We start from the raw sequence: 15,043 nt of genomic DNA on the forward strand, positions 1-15,043 counted from the left end.
CTCTATGCGGATGACACCCAACTCTACCTTTCCTCTCCCGATCTCTCTCCCTCCCTCCTCTCCGGGGTGTCCTCCTGCCACTCCGCCATCTCCTCCTGGATGTCCTCTAGATTCCTCAAACTCAATCTCACAAAAACCAAACTTATTGTCTTTCCCCCCACTCACTCCCCCTCCCCTTCCGACCTTTCCATCACCGTTCTCAACTCCTCTATTTCCCGTTTCTCAACTTCGCTGCCTCGGCGTCACCCTGGACTCCTCTCTCTCCTTTGTCCCTCACATCCTCTCTCTCGCCAAATCCTGCCGCTTCCAGCTGCGCAACATCGCACGCATTCGGCCCTTCCTCTCCCAAGATGCCACTAAAGCCCTTGTCCACTCTCTTATTATCTCCCGCTTGGACTACTGTAACCTCCTCCTTACTGGCCTCCCCCGCTCTCATCTCGCTCCCCTTCGCTCCGTACTCAATGCAGCCGCTCGGCTCATTTTCCTTTCTCGCCGCTCTTCTTCTGTCTCCCCCCTCTACCAATCCCTCCACTGGCTCCCCATCCCCTACAGAATTGTGTTCAAGCTCCTCACTCTTACTTTCAAGGCCCTCTCCAACTCCACTGCTCCCTACATCTCCAACCTTATCTCCATTCACGGTCCATCCCGCCCTCTACGTTCGGCTAACGACCGCCGCCTCTCTTCCCCCCTGGTTACCTCCTCCCATGCTCGCATCCAAGACTTCTCCCGCGCTGCCCCCCTCCACTGGAACCAGCTCCCCCTCTCCATCAGAACTTCCCCCAACTTGTCCAGCATCAAACGGGCCTTAAAAACCCACATCTTCCTTAAAGTCCTTCACTCCCCCACCCATTGACCTCCTCCCAGTCTCCCCCTACCCCCCTCCCCTCCTACTTCCCACCTTTTCATTCTCCTCTCCCCCCCCTCTCCGTCTCTGCCTCTGTTCTCCCCATTCCCTCCTCCTACCATTGTGTCTCTGTCCGTCCTACCCTCCCCTTAGATTGTACGCTCCTCCGATCAGGGCCTCCTCTCCTTCTGTTCTCCACCACCTTAACTCTGCTCTCCAGCTCCTTGTCTCCTCCGAGAGGTCCTCCGGCCCCTGTCTCTACCCCGCTGGGGGCTCTCACCTCTACTCTAGCTGTTCATTGAGCTTCTGAGTTACTGTGCTGTCTCACACTGTATCGTGTTTCTGTCTGTCCCTGTACGGCGCTACGGATACCTAGCGGCGCCCTATAAATAAAAATTAATAATATCTTAGGCTGATATGTGTTCTGGTGTTGAAGTTATACGCCTTTAAAGTTGCACTTTAAAATTAAAGCTTGCTTTTAACGTTTTTTTAAATTGCATTTGTAGCTCGCCTGATTGAGCTACAGAGTTGGGGGTCTCATTTTAAACCTTTTTTTATGGGGTTTCATACAATATATAACCGCATGGTTCAATAAAAATATAAAATTTTCAAAATTAAAATTTTGATTCTCAAAAAGCCATATTTTTATTTTTTTTTTATAAAAAAAAATAAAAAAAAGTTGTTCGCACTGTTGGTAATAAATGCCCAAAAAGTTTTATTTTGGGTTCATCTGCTACAAGAGCTTTACGTTTTGAGCGATTCATGGAAATTGTATTTATTGAGGCTCTACACATCTGAAAAAATCATCAAAACAATGTTTTCCAGTTCACTTCATTATAGGAATGCACGTTCCTCTTCAGGTGTGTTTGAGGACAAGATTTTACAGACAACGCTTGCTCCCACTTCTGCACAGGCATGTAAACTTATGTGGAAATATACTCTACGTGGAAAGACACTTCAATTGTGTTGAATAGACCCGCCTTTTACAGGGACAGGTTAGGTTAGGGTGGGCTTTACGTGAAGAAAAGCCCCTTGGTCACTAATTTAAGCCCACCCAAACCTAACCTGACCCTGGACCATTAAAAGTAATAAACAAGCCTAAATAGTTCTCATTTTCATTATTTTAACAGTCCAAAATGAAAGCTCTTGTAGCAGATGATCCCATCATGAACCTAAGATACAACTTTGGGGATTTATTAACAGTGTGAATGAGATTTTTTGAATTTACAAACATGGCTTTTTGAGAAAAATGTTGCTTGTGAAAATTTTACAATTTAAATTTTTATTAAAACATGATGCTGTGCTATATAGAATATGAAAATCCATATAAAGAGGTTTAAAATGAAACCTTCCCCAACTCTGTAGCTCAATCAGGTGAGCTACAAATGCAATTTAAAAAAAAATGTTTAAAGCAAGTTTTTCCAATAAAAAAGTGCAACTTTAAAGGTGTATAACTTCAAAACCAGTGCACATATCAGCCTACAGAGTGGGGGGTTTCTTTACACCCATAACAGCATTATACCAGATTTCATTACAATCTGAAACGGTCAGATTGAAACCATGTGTTGATTTGATGTGGATTGAACCAACTTTCTCTAGCACTATTTTCTGGGTGCACTATTGTGTTGGCTCGCATGAAATCAGATCTCCTCTATATGGACTGCAAATAAAATGTATTGACAGACATGTGGTCGTATACAACTTCCTGGCTTAAGTGGTGACCAAAGTAGAACTCCAGTGGAATGCACTTCACAGTGACCCTATTACACCAAAGAAAGGGATTTGGGAGAAAACCCACAAAATGTTTCCTTCATTAAACAAAAAAGGTGTATATATTTGGAAAGTTGTGTTCCACATCACTAATAGAGATTATACTTTAAACCAAACCCTAATTAAATACAGAAAATTAAGTTGCCCAACTGCATTACAATGTAATCACCTGTATTAACTTTACTTCTAGATCAGTATCTAATCACAGTACAAATCTGAGTATACAAGATAAATGCAGAAAGTCAGCCTCACCCGTATGCTTCTTTGCCTTTTCGTCTGGCTTGTCGGAAGATCTCCTCTTTGACTGAGAGCTCTTCTCAACAGGGGCAGCCAGCACACCCTCTGGCTGTGACTTCTGAGCCTTTACATTTAACCTAGCAGCATTTAACATCTGCAAAGCACGAGGCATGGTTTTCATCTTCTGCCTCACAGGAGTACGAGGAAGACCTTAGTGTGTAAGAAATATGGATGAAAAAACACAAAATACTTTATTAATTTAGGATCACATAAAAACATATTGTGCCATTGTAGTAATAATGCAGACAAAAAAAATAAAATAAAAAAAATATTGAAAAGCCTCATCTGCCACTGGAACATGGGATGAAAAGAAAAGAGGAGACATAATTTACTTTTATAGCAACTACTGTATAGGTATTACAAAACACCAGACTTTCTGATCTCTAAAATTGCTTAAGATGACAATCTTAATCATTTGACCACTGGGTGGCACTGTTCTACCAGTGCAGTTTTATCCCAGCTAATTCAGAGCCACTTCTAAAACAAGTATTTATTGCACATGGATAGGCAGGGTCTCTGCACTACGTTAGAACATACTTGCCAACTCTCCCGGAACGTCCGGGAGACTCCCGCATTTTGCGTGAGTCTCCCAGACTCCCGAGAGAGTGTGGCAATCTCCCTGATCTGCCCAGAAGTGGGCAGAATACGGTTCAAACGCCGCGATTCACGGCGTTTGGCCCCGCCCCCACTGTAAAATTAAGCAATTTGCGTCATTACATCACGGGGGCGGGGCTAAAATGACGCGCTTTTCGGGGCCCCACCTCCTACACGCCCACCTCCTACTGGCAGCTCCCGGAAAAAAAATATGAAATGTTGGCAAGTACGCGTTAGAAGCAGATCACTAAAGTATGAGGATAGCTTACGCTTCTTTTGGTTCTCGCTTTGTACAACACCTCCAGACTCATCACTAGATTTCCTCTGGTAGAAGTCAGAAAGATAGTGAGTTATTTCTTGATCATACTTCTGTTCATCTTGATCAAAGGATGCTGCACTTATCAACCTGCACATAATAAAGAAACAAAAAAATCCGGAATTGTGTATCTGGAACAGCTGGACAGTTGTGTGTGGCTCTAATGATCCCCAAAATGGCAGCTCCTTTAAGCTTTGAACCAGCCTACAATTTGCATACAATTCGTGACCATTTATGAGAATATTCTCTCCACACAGGTACTCTCCTAAGCTGCAGTACCTATCTGTACCCTAAATGTTACTTGCTATCCCTTACAAGTGAAACAAATTAAATAAGTGCTGCTGCGCAGTGAGAACGTCATACACAATATCATAAGAGCTGTCTCCTACAGGCAGGGTAAGAAGTACTGCTACACAAGGTACTGAGCAGTGACATTTCAGGGGCAACCAGAAAATATAGGGGTTATTTAAACAGGTTTAAGTTTAGTGGTACTCTAAATGACGATAAAAACCCTATCTAGAAGACACCAAGTGCCAAGCAGTATAAAAAAAGTGGGCAAATTAACAGCTGCATGGACTAGGCCAGCAATGGACAACATGTGGCCCTCTGTCTTTACCTGTTTTCCAGAACCTGTTGACACATTATTAGTAATCACAGCCTAAGAAACAGATTGATGTGGCCATAGCTGCTTGGGGGCAGGCCATTGTAAAGTCGCACTTGTTATTCTAGGTCAGGCCTGGCCAACCTGTGGCTCTCCAGGTGTTGTGAAACCACAAGTCCCAGCATGCCCTGCCAGCTATTGGCTGACTATCTACTGGCAAAGCCTGCTTGGGCTTGTAGTTTCACAACAGCGGAAGATCCACAGGTTGGCCAGGCCTGTTCTAGGCCACCTCATGATCAGGTAAAGAGCTTGTATGAGCTCCTGCAGGCCAATCCAGAGTGGAGCAAAACGGTTGCCAATATATTTTAGGCAACACAGTCAATGTTTTATATGGAGTTTTCTTACCTAAAAGATTCCATGAGATTACTGCTAGCACCCGATGTCCCTGATAACGGATACCATTTTTCAACAACAGAGGATCTCCAGTGATTACTTTGAGATAATTCCTGTTTAATCCACTCTGCCATTGGGACATCTGAGAGCCAGAAATAGGAAAATGGATAAAGTATGAATAAGCATAGAATGCGATTTAGCAATTGACAGGTATTGTAAATACTGCAAAAGCTTTTACTTGTGCAAAAAAGGGCCTAAGAAACCACACACACACACACAATAGCTAAATGGAATAAATATAGTAAAATGCAAAACACAAACTTTAGTGGCTATAGTGACCTAAACATTGTTTGGTATGGAATAATTTTTAAAGTGCACCAGATGGATGAAGGTGGATGAAGGTGTACAAGAAATATGTACTAGTCATAGTTTTATATTAGGTTTTTCTTTTAAAAATGTATTATGTTTTCTATGTCTTCTATTTACACTGTAGAGATGTGAAATAAGCCACATCCTGTTATTCTGAGCATGATGGTTCACAGGACTCACCAGGTGATATTGTGCTTTCCTCACAGCTATAAACATGACTAAGGACACTGTTTACAGTGTCAGAGAAATCAGAGGAGATATTTGCACTTGTTTCCTCCATAGCCTCTTGTAACAACAATCTGTCAAGTCCAATGGATAATTCACTAACGATCACATTAAGAACAGCAGCAGTTTCTGAAATGGGGGACAGGATGCCCACTCTGGACAACAAACCATCCTCAGTGGATACATCAACAACCTAGTAATAAATAAAAACATTGGTAAGAGTAAAGAACCATGCAGTAGCAAGTGACTGTCGTCCAATTAATAAATTACTAAACAGAATGTAATAATTTATATACACTGTAGTAGCTACCCATTTCAATCACTGCCCAAAACAAATGGTTCAACCTTACATTTAGACAGATAAAGGACTAACATGACCATCATACTACATCAAACTATGGTGCATTTTACACTGATTTACAAATATGCAGTGAAAGGAATAGAAAAAAAAATAATAAAAATGAACAATTTTTTGCAAATAGGAGCACAGACTAGGTACGTATTTTACACGTCAGCATTTTCAGTCAATGCTTTGCCCAGACATGTATATTGACCAACCGATACTGTAAACAAACATGCAATATCAGAAGAATCCGTGTTAGATGCCAAGCCCAATGTCACAATAACTGGATTTCAAAAGCAAGGCTAACACACACGTATTTGATTTCCCAACAACATTCAAAAATAAAATAGGTCACTTGTCAGCTGAATGATCTGTATAAATTTTAGATATGTAAAAGCTCTTATTTACCAGGAGATGCCCTTTAGACAACATGGTGTGCAGAAGCTGCTGAAAGTGTAGGCATGGTGCGGGGCACTTGTTGGACAAACTCTGAAGCATCCATGTTTCCATCGTTAAAAGATCAACTTTGTTCCAATTCCAGTTTTGCATGGTTCCTTTTACATGGATTGTCATTAAACTCTTATTGTGTTTTTGAGTTCTAGAAATAGGGTCCAAAGTAACCGCACATTCCCACTGTTCATTCACATCTGCAATTTAAAGCATTTTATAAGTTAGTGATTTTAAAATGACTCATTTCTGATATAAAGCAATGAGACACACAAACATGGTTTAAGCATAGAGCTAGTTATTTTACAAATGTTTACAAGAGTTCTCCCTCAGGTGTCCATTGGTACTGACATGCAGGCATTGAGGATTGCCATGCAGAAGTGTGTATTGAAACCCGGAACAGACTGTACCCCTGCTTCCTGCATAAGGATTATCCAGGCATACTGCTCACTTATTGCACAAGCACTGGGCATGGCAACCAGCACCTGAATGTCAGGACTGAACAATCACTGCAGTAAAAAGCTGCAGAAGAGGGCCACCTTTAAAAGTAAATAAAACGTTTTAAAGCCCACATCACCACATACTAAAATAAATATATATTAATGTGGAGATGCACTTTAAGAGCCCACCCACAACTGTGCTTTCCATGCATTTATCAGAACATGAAAATTTATTCCCCATGAGAAAGCTCCCTTCTCCAGAAGAACCGGGGAAAAAGGTACACTTTGGAGAATGCCATCAGGCCCTGAGAGCCCACTGAACTTTGCGTCTTCCTGTCTGGCCCTTTACCCACTAATGTAAGCAGTACAGATGCGTCAAATGTGACAATCTCCACTCAATTGCAGACATCGCTGGCTTGGGGAGGAGAGTTACCCCCAGCCTGGTGTGAAAAAACAAGGAGTTAGTATGTGTTAATAGTATGCTCTTTCGACGGGTACTCATAGGACACAAGGATGTGTTTGCAGTACTTTTTGGTCCAAAGTCTCCAGGGTGTCCTGATGTGTGAGATAACATGGGTACCAAGAGCTTTCAATAAAGGTTAAGCTCGCCTAGTACAGACACTTCCAAGACTTGAGCCAATGTCTTTAAACAGCGATATTATGTTAACAATTTTAAAAAGGTTTTATTAATGTACTAAATATTCCCCAGAAAATCTGTAGCCACCCTGGGGTAATCTATATTGCAAATACTGTCCTGAGCACAGGCCCTTTCCAAAGGTGCGCTAAATACCAGCTAAACCACCCAACAGTGCCAGTAACCAGACTCCACCAGACGTACCAGTGAGTTCAGAGCTCTGGATCCCACCAAAAGTGGTTAAGTCAGGAAGAATACCACAGCTATCCACATCTCTAGTTTTTATGCCACTTAGTCCGCGAACAATAGTTCTGAACAATCTCCAGACTTTGCAGAGCCACAGCCAACATGGAGTATGAGAGAGAGAGACCTGGTTCCTAATCAACCGCTGGAAGAGAACAACTGATGAAGGCCGCCAAACAGTAGCTCCACCTTCTACCCAAAACCCACTGCATTGAGAACCAGAGCATGGATAAAAGAACTGTACACAGAGACTTCAGGAGATCTTGAAGGCCCGGAGACGTGGAGGAATGACTGGCTGGGCTTACAGATTCTGCTGAACCATCGAGTATTAGAAGTTGAGAAGAACTGCAAGGACAGGATATACACTGGGGGAGGGAAGACGACACTTGAACAGAACCGCTTCCTTGCTATCAGTAACAGTAAGTTCACCCAGTCTGCTGTTGTGAAACAGAGTTAAGACCACCTCTCCACCAGGACCCTCATATCCCACAGGGCACAAAAATGTGTTTATTACTTTTGTATCCAATGTTCCCCAGGGACACACATGTATGTACACACACAAAAAGTTCACTTAGCTTGCAAATAGAAATACATGTGAACATGAAAACTTGTTCAACTTCAATTTCAGACTGAGCATTGTGCTGGAGCCATGAAAGATGTTCAGTACCTAAAACATTGCAGGTTTTAGCTCACACCTCGTAGGAAAATCAGATGTCTTGGGTACCGTAATACCCAGAAATAGGTGCAAACAGACCTCACACTGAACTGAACTTACCCCATAGGACGCTACTAAAAAGTGTGCCTGTTTTCAATAACAAGTCGACTCTGAATCTGCTAACAGAGGTTGGGATGTCATTGTTCTATGGAAGGGGCAAGTTTAATTCAAGTTATCCAAAACTACCTAGTATAAGAAAGTTATATGCTAGTCAACTGTATAGTATACTTGTAATCACCTCCCCTTCACATGTCGTCTGTACATGGCTATCCCCACCACTTGCATCATGCCATCATTATAAGCTCCCAAGAACATTAGGTGTGCCGCTATACCACATCACCAAGCTTTTGTATTGAAAAAGCATGTCACATCTGGCTTTGGGTGGAGATCAGGGCATTATGGGGCATACAAAATCAATTATATTCTTTTTCATCCCTACATGGAGTACAGTCATCTGTCCAAACCATCCCCAATAATCAGTAAACTTCCTGTTGTAAACAATAATTACCATATAAACAGACCTTTATTTTTCTGTTAAACAATTGTAAATGCAGGACACAGGTTATGAGCACTGACTGATATGAGAGATTTGATAAAATGTTGGTTTGAATACCAGTATCATCTACCTGTGAACTTGGGCAAATAGATTTGCCACTCTGTGTCCCAGACACCAACAATAAAGCATAGGGCACAGAAACCGAGGACATGTAAGTGTGATATATATACAGTCCTATGACAATGGACTAAATAGTTCTACATAAATCATATGATGGGCAGCCTTTAAGCTGTCTTCAAGGCAATACTAGCTTCATATAGATGACCAAAAAACCTTTTAACATCCTTTCTATTACAACATGAGCAGTGCATCAGCGGTTTTATCATACTTTGATTCTTGGCCTGTCACAATGTTGAACTCCATCTCAGGTTTCTGACAGCACTGTGCAATTACAAATTTTCTGAGCATAAAGCATTTCAAATATATTTATCAAAAAGATTGTTGTTTTATATGAAACAAAAACAGAAGTTGATAGCAGAAAAGAGCCTACAGGTCTATATTGTGAGGCCTTTAAGGTGTCTATTTAACAAGTGGTGAAGCGACAAAATGTCAGTGTAGACTGCAAAAGGCTCTCACCACTTTTTATTTATCAAAGGGTTAAAACTGGAGACATCATAGATTTCCCAGTACTGACCCTGTCCCCATAGACCTCTATGGGGACAGCAGCACTGGGCAATTTATTAAGCTGTGAAAAGCGAAGCTTTTCGCAACAAAGTAACACCCTATCAGGATGGGGTTATTGGTCTATTTCAATGGGAACCTTCCTCTCTGGCTTTGCTGGACCCCTTCTGGACAAAGTGTTATGCACATAGCACATTCTCCATTTGCCGGCAGCGGTAGGCTGTATAGTAAGTTGAAGCAGTGCTTCTCTAAGTACCACTGCAATATGCAGCGGTACATATTAATGGCTACCGCACTGGGGTGACAAGTAGACCCCTAAGTCCTAACAATAGCCATTAGTTTGTCTCATGCATTTTTGAATTCTTTTACTGTACAAGTTCCACTCACCACTGGTAAGGGACTATTCCATGCACATATCACATACTGCTGATTGTATTAATCTTTCTAAATGGGCACACAAACTACATTTAGAAATTGCTCCAGTCCTGCTTTGTACAAGACACTATACAAGTTAGGGCTGGATGAAGCCAATGAGCCAGGTAGCCTTCTGTGCTTAAACATAGTTGGGAGTTGTTTCTACAGATGCTCATCAGATCCTTATCGTTGACTGGCTGGCTGTTGAATTGCAAATTATTTTGTCCATCCCTAATATAAAATGTAAAAACCTCGTAAAAGTATCTTAAAGTTAAAACAAAAACAAACATTACCAGGTGTCATGAAGTGAACAATTCCATCCTGCTGTGGAAACTGCAATCTGCGCTCCTGCTCATTGCCGATGAGCAAACCCAAAACAGAATCAAAAGGAATCTTTAATGCTGCTCCTGAGGAGAAAGGTCCATGTTGGCATGAAGACGCTATTAAAGATTCCGATGGCAAAATTCTACCTCCGACCAGCTGCATCAGCTCAACCATTGTCCAGTATCCAAAATGATCACAGGAATCCCAAACCTGAAAATAAAGTCAATATTTAGGACTTATACACATGGTCGTTGAGGATCAACACTAGTTAAAAGTATTTGATAAAACCTTGTACTTTGTCCTCATTTCTGAATGCACTTGCACAAAGACCATTCATTAAAACATCTCAGCTTCCCTGCAGCATTGGAGATGTGCTAATGAGACATTACCACCAAACTGTATTGTATCTTTACCTAGTGTTAATGCTTCTGAACATCACAGGCAATCATCATCATTTATATAGTGCCAGCAAATTCCGTAGCACTTTACAATTGGGAACAAACAGAAATATAAAAAAATACTGAGCAATACATACAGACAGATAGGTAAGAGAACCCTGCTCGCAAGCTTACAATCTATGGGACAATGGGGAGTTTGGAACACAAGGGCATGTGCTACATCATATTCCACGCTGGACCAGCTAGAATGCAAAGGAAAAAGTATTGAGTGGGCTGTGTGATCAATCACACAGCAATGTTGGTTAGAGGGTTGTTGTCTTGTGCTAGCTGTGTAGAGGGTGGTAATAGGGTAACCTAGGGAGATTAAGATGGTGGTTGAGGAATATCATAAGCTTGCCTGAAGAGGTGGGTTTTCAGAGAACTCTTGAAGGTTTGAAGACTAGAGGAAAGTCTTACTGTGCGAGGGAGGGAATTCCACAAAGTGGGTGCAACCCAAAAAAGGTCCTGTAACCGGGAATGGGAGGATGTGATGAGAGTGGAAGAGAGGTGCAGATCTTGTGCAGAACGGAGGTGTCGAGTTCGGGGATATTTTGAGACAAGTGAGGAAATGTATGTCGGTGTAATTTTGTTGAAGGCCTTGTAGGTTAGTAGAAAAATTTTATATTGGATTCGTTGAAATACAGGCAACCAATGTAGAGACTGACAGAGTGGCTCAGAAGAGGAATAACGGTTTGCAAGGAAAATCAATATAGCCGCTGCGTGCAAAATAGATTGTAGGGGATCAAGTCTGACCTTGGGTAGAACACTAAGGAGGGAATTGCAATAGTCGATGTGGGAGATGAGTGCATGAATTAAGTTTTTTGCGGTGTCTTGTGTGGATATGTGCGTATTCTGGAAATGTTATTTAGATGTATGTAACATGATTTAGATATAGAGTCGATGTGGGGAATAAATGATTGTTGTGAGTCAAGGATTACACCTAGGCAGCGAGCTTGCGGGGCGGGATTTATGGTCATGGTATCAACAGAAATAGAAATGTCAGACAGGCAGCTTCTGTTTTTGGGTGGGAATATTATTAATTAGTTTTTGAAAGACTGAGTTGGCGAGAAGACATCCAAGATGAAATGGCAGAAAGACAGTCAGTAACGCGAGACAACACAGATGGTGAAAGATCAGGAGAGGATAGATAGATTTGTATATTGTCCGCATAGAGATGATACTGAAATCCAAAGGAGCTTATTAGTTTTCCAAGAGAAGTGGTGTAGATAGAGAATAGCAGAGGACCTAGGACTGAGCCTTGTGGTACTCCAACTGATAAAGGAAGCGGAGCAGAGGTGGATCTAGAGAAATTAACACTGAAAGAGCAATTAGATAGGTAGGATGAGAACCAGGATAGAACAGTGCCTTCAAGACCTAGGGATTGTAGCGTTTGTATGAGGAGAGGGGTCAACAGTGTCAAATGCAGCAGAGAGATCCAGGAGAATTAGAAGAGAGTAATGGTTTTTACTTTTTGCTGTGATCAAATCATTGACAACCTTGGTCAGCGCAGTCTCTGTGGAGTGTTGAAAGCGAAAGCATGACTGAAGAGGATCCAATAGTTTGCTGTAAGAAAGTGTGTGAGGCAAAATGGGAGTAATCACTGCAAGCTTGAATAGTGATGGAAAAATACCAGTAGAAAGAGATAGATTACAGATTTTAGTTAGAGGGGGAATGAGCACAGGAGACAGGGACCTTCTAATTTGTGAGGGAATGGGATCAAGAGGACAGGAGGTAGAGTAGGAAGATGAGAAGAGAGTAGAAACTTCCCCTTCATTTGTGGGATCAAATGAAGAGAGAATGTCAGAGGGTGCTACAAAGGAATTGAGCGGATACCATTTCAAGTCTGATCTTAGACAATGTTGAAATTGACTTCAGCAAATCATACTATTAGCCTCATAATAGATATGCACTTAACAGACTTTGAGAATGTGCATTAAACATCCATGTGAAAGAGGCCTTATAACTGGAGGAATAAAGTAACCATTTTAAGCCAAACGTAATACAAACTAGAAACCATAAAAGACTTGCTTAATACTTATTCCTTTCTAAGGCTAACAATCCTCAGGCTCATCATACAACTTTATTTTATGCTCACTAACCCTGCAAGCTTTTTGCACACTATTCAGGTCTGTAGAATATCAGCTCTCACTCACAAGCAGGGCCTATCTTCCTCATCTTTCCTCCCCCTCTTCCCTACAGGTTTTGCTCTCCTTCTGTCAGTTTTGCTGTATTATGCTTCTTTTACGCCCTGCATTGACCACAACCAATGATGCTACCTGCACTCTGCTACCCATGCTATTTTTGTAATTTGCCTTTTGTAATACTACTTGTATTGTTACCCTTATTTTTGTTATACCGCTTTTATTATCTTCATTTTATCTTGTGCAATGTAATGTTATCTTACTACTGCAGTATTTTAGGGGACCATATAAATAATTGTTAACAATAATAATAATAATAATAATAGAACAGAGGTACAAGCTAGATAGCTTAGCCAAATAAATTCATGGGTTTATTTATGAAACTGTGATAGGCCAAAAAAAACTGCAATTTTCTCCATATAAAAGGCTATTGAAGCACTAGTTTAATTTAACAAAAAGTGTTAATGCAGGAGAAATCAGAGTTCGTCTGCCTTAGCCTATTTTTCACAGATTATGAATAGACCCATGTGAGGTCTGCTAAACAACTAAATTTATGAATCTTTTCGCCAAAAACTAATGCCATCTCTACCTAAGGAAATTACTTCCTTTTTTTTGCCACAGTAGTAGGCTACCGGCGAAAGGCTTTCCCATATTGATAAGGGGAGTTTTCAAAAGGGCTCACCAAACAGCCCTAGCATGTTATATAGTGGCTGTACTATATTTTGTACAGACATATGGTATTGCTGGGATACATGATACAGAATGATAGTTATTGCCGTGCACTATGATAATTTGACCCATCAGTAAGCACAAAACATGGGGGACTATTTATTAAGTATCCCACTTCTGCCCTGTTAACCATCATCTGCCATTGCATTGAAATAACATGGTAATTTACTAGGGCCATGTAAATTGTAGGGCCAGAAACATCCAATAGGTGGCTGACCCTACGAAGACTTCTTTCTAAAGTCAACTCCGAGTTTAGACCAGACAAGTTTTACAACCAGTTGCTGGAGCATATTGCTATTTGTCTCATGATTAGAAGTGGCGCCATGTACTTATTCAGAATTAATGTTATTCAAATTTAGAAAAGACCAAACAGACAAATATGTTTAAACAGTTATATCAGAATGGGTAGCTGAATGTATGCTAAAATCTGAAAGGAATATTTGCAATTTAAATCCACTCAGTAATGTTATCCAAAAGAATCATCCTACTAGTATACGTGTTCAAGTGTCAGCATAATTCTATCAAATACTGTAATAATAGGAAGACATTATGCAAAAGTTTACAATAAATAGCAAAGCTTATTAGGACTGTATTGACCTGGGACCAGTCGGAGGTATCCAGCCAGTACAGGGTGACTCTTTTGTTGCTGACAATGTTCTGCAGCCGCCTGGGCAGTAACTTGTCCGTCACCTGCTGCAGCCCGATGTCATCGCCGGCGGCTGCGAAGTCTCCGAGCTGTGCCCGGGAGTGGGGGCAGGGAGACAGGATGAACACGGCGTTCCGGCACCCGGAGCTGGCCGGGCACTCTGAGGGGCGGCAGTCGGTCTGCAGGGGCTCATCTACGGTGATCAGCCGTCCACCCCGGCGGCCTCTGGTTACCGCAGGCTTGGCTGGGGAGGTGATGTCCGGCCGGTCCCATTGGAAGTCTGACAAGGTCTCCATGAGGGCGGTGTGGGTGAGAGCGGCCCGGGAGCTCGGAGTACCGGAGCACCGGCTGCTCCGCGACCTCTCCCAGCAGGCCTCCAACTCCTCTTCGAAGTCATCCCAGCTGCGGGGCCCCAGTTCCCGCAGGTCGGAGCGGCGCGGGTGGCTGCAGCGGCCCCCCAGCGAGTTCAGGAAGCGGTAACTCCAGCGGACCCGACCCAGGCCCGCGCGGCACGTCAAGAAGTTGAGCAGCCGCAGAGACAGGAGCTTGAGCCTCTCTTTCAGCGCTAGGTCCGCTGCGTCCACCAGTAACACCACATTGTGCGAGGACGCCATACCGGCCCGGTGTACACGCAGCAGACCCCCTAGGACCGGGTCAGTGCGCCACCGTCTCCGCCATTTTTCCACAGACACAGCGATCAAACCGGCCGCGCGTTACACTATGGTGAGTCCTGATTGGCCGTCCCGAAATCATGGTCGTGTCTGATTGGTTACTTTGTGAATGTAACTAAAACGCGAGAACGTTGCGTACACACACGTGACTGTAGTGGCTGTTAGCCCGTGCCGATTGGTCAGAGAGATTGACACTCTCCCATCTGACAGGCTGTTGCTCTGCTATAGGCTGGTGATTATATTTAAACATTTAAAGGGTTGTTTTAGTACAGC

At 42.4% G+C, this 15,043-nt stretch overlaps 1 protein-coding gene across 1 annotated transcript in view; it reads right to left on the minus strand.

Moving 5' to 3' along the window:
• Positions 1-14,814, minus strand: part of TICRR (TOPBP1 interacting checkpoint and replication regulator) — a 36,183-nt gene extending 21,369 nt beyond the window's left edge. The window contains exons 1-7 of the mRNA XM_075207770.1: positions 14,051-14,814; positions 10,116-10,356; positions 6,161-6,399; positions 5,365-5,602; positions 4,828-4,957; positions 3,775-3,911; positions 2,867-3,061 (exon numbers count right to left, since the gene is read on the minus strand). Coding sequence (XP_075063871.1) covers positions 2,867-3,061; positions 3,775-3,911; positions 4,828-4,957; positions 5,365-5,602; positions 6,161-6,399; positions 10,116-10,356; positions 14,051-14,713 — 1,843 coding nt within the window. The 5' untranslated portion in view covers positions 14,714-14,814. The remainder of the gene's footprint in view (positions 1-2,866; positions 3,062-3,774; positions 3,912-4,827; positions 4,958-5,364; positions 5,603-6,160; positions 6,400-10,115; positions 10,357-14,050) is intronic.
• Between the last annotated feature and the right edge of the window lie 229 nt (positions 14,815-15,043).

This window comes from Mixophyes fleayi, chromosome 4 (genome assembly GCF_038048845.1).
Source record: "Mixophyes fleayi isolate aMixFle1 chromosome 4, aMixFle1.hap1, whole genome shotgun sequence".
Classification (NCBI taxonomy): domain Eukaryota; kingdom Metazoa; phylum Chordata; class Amphibia; order Anura; family Limnodynastidae; genus Mixophyes; species Mixophyes fleayi.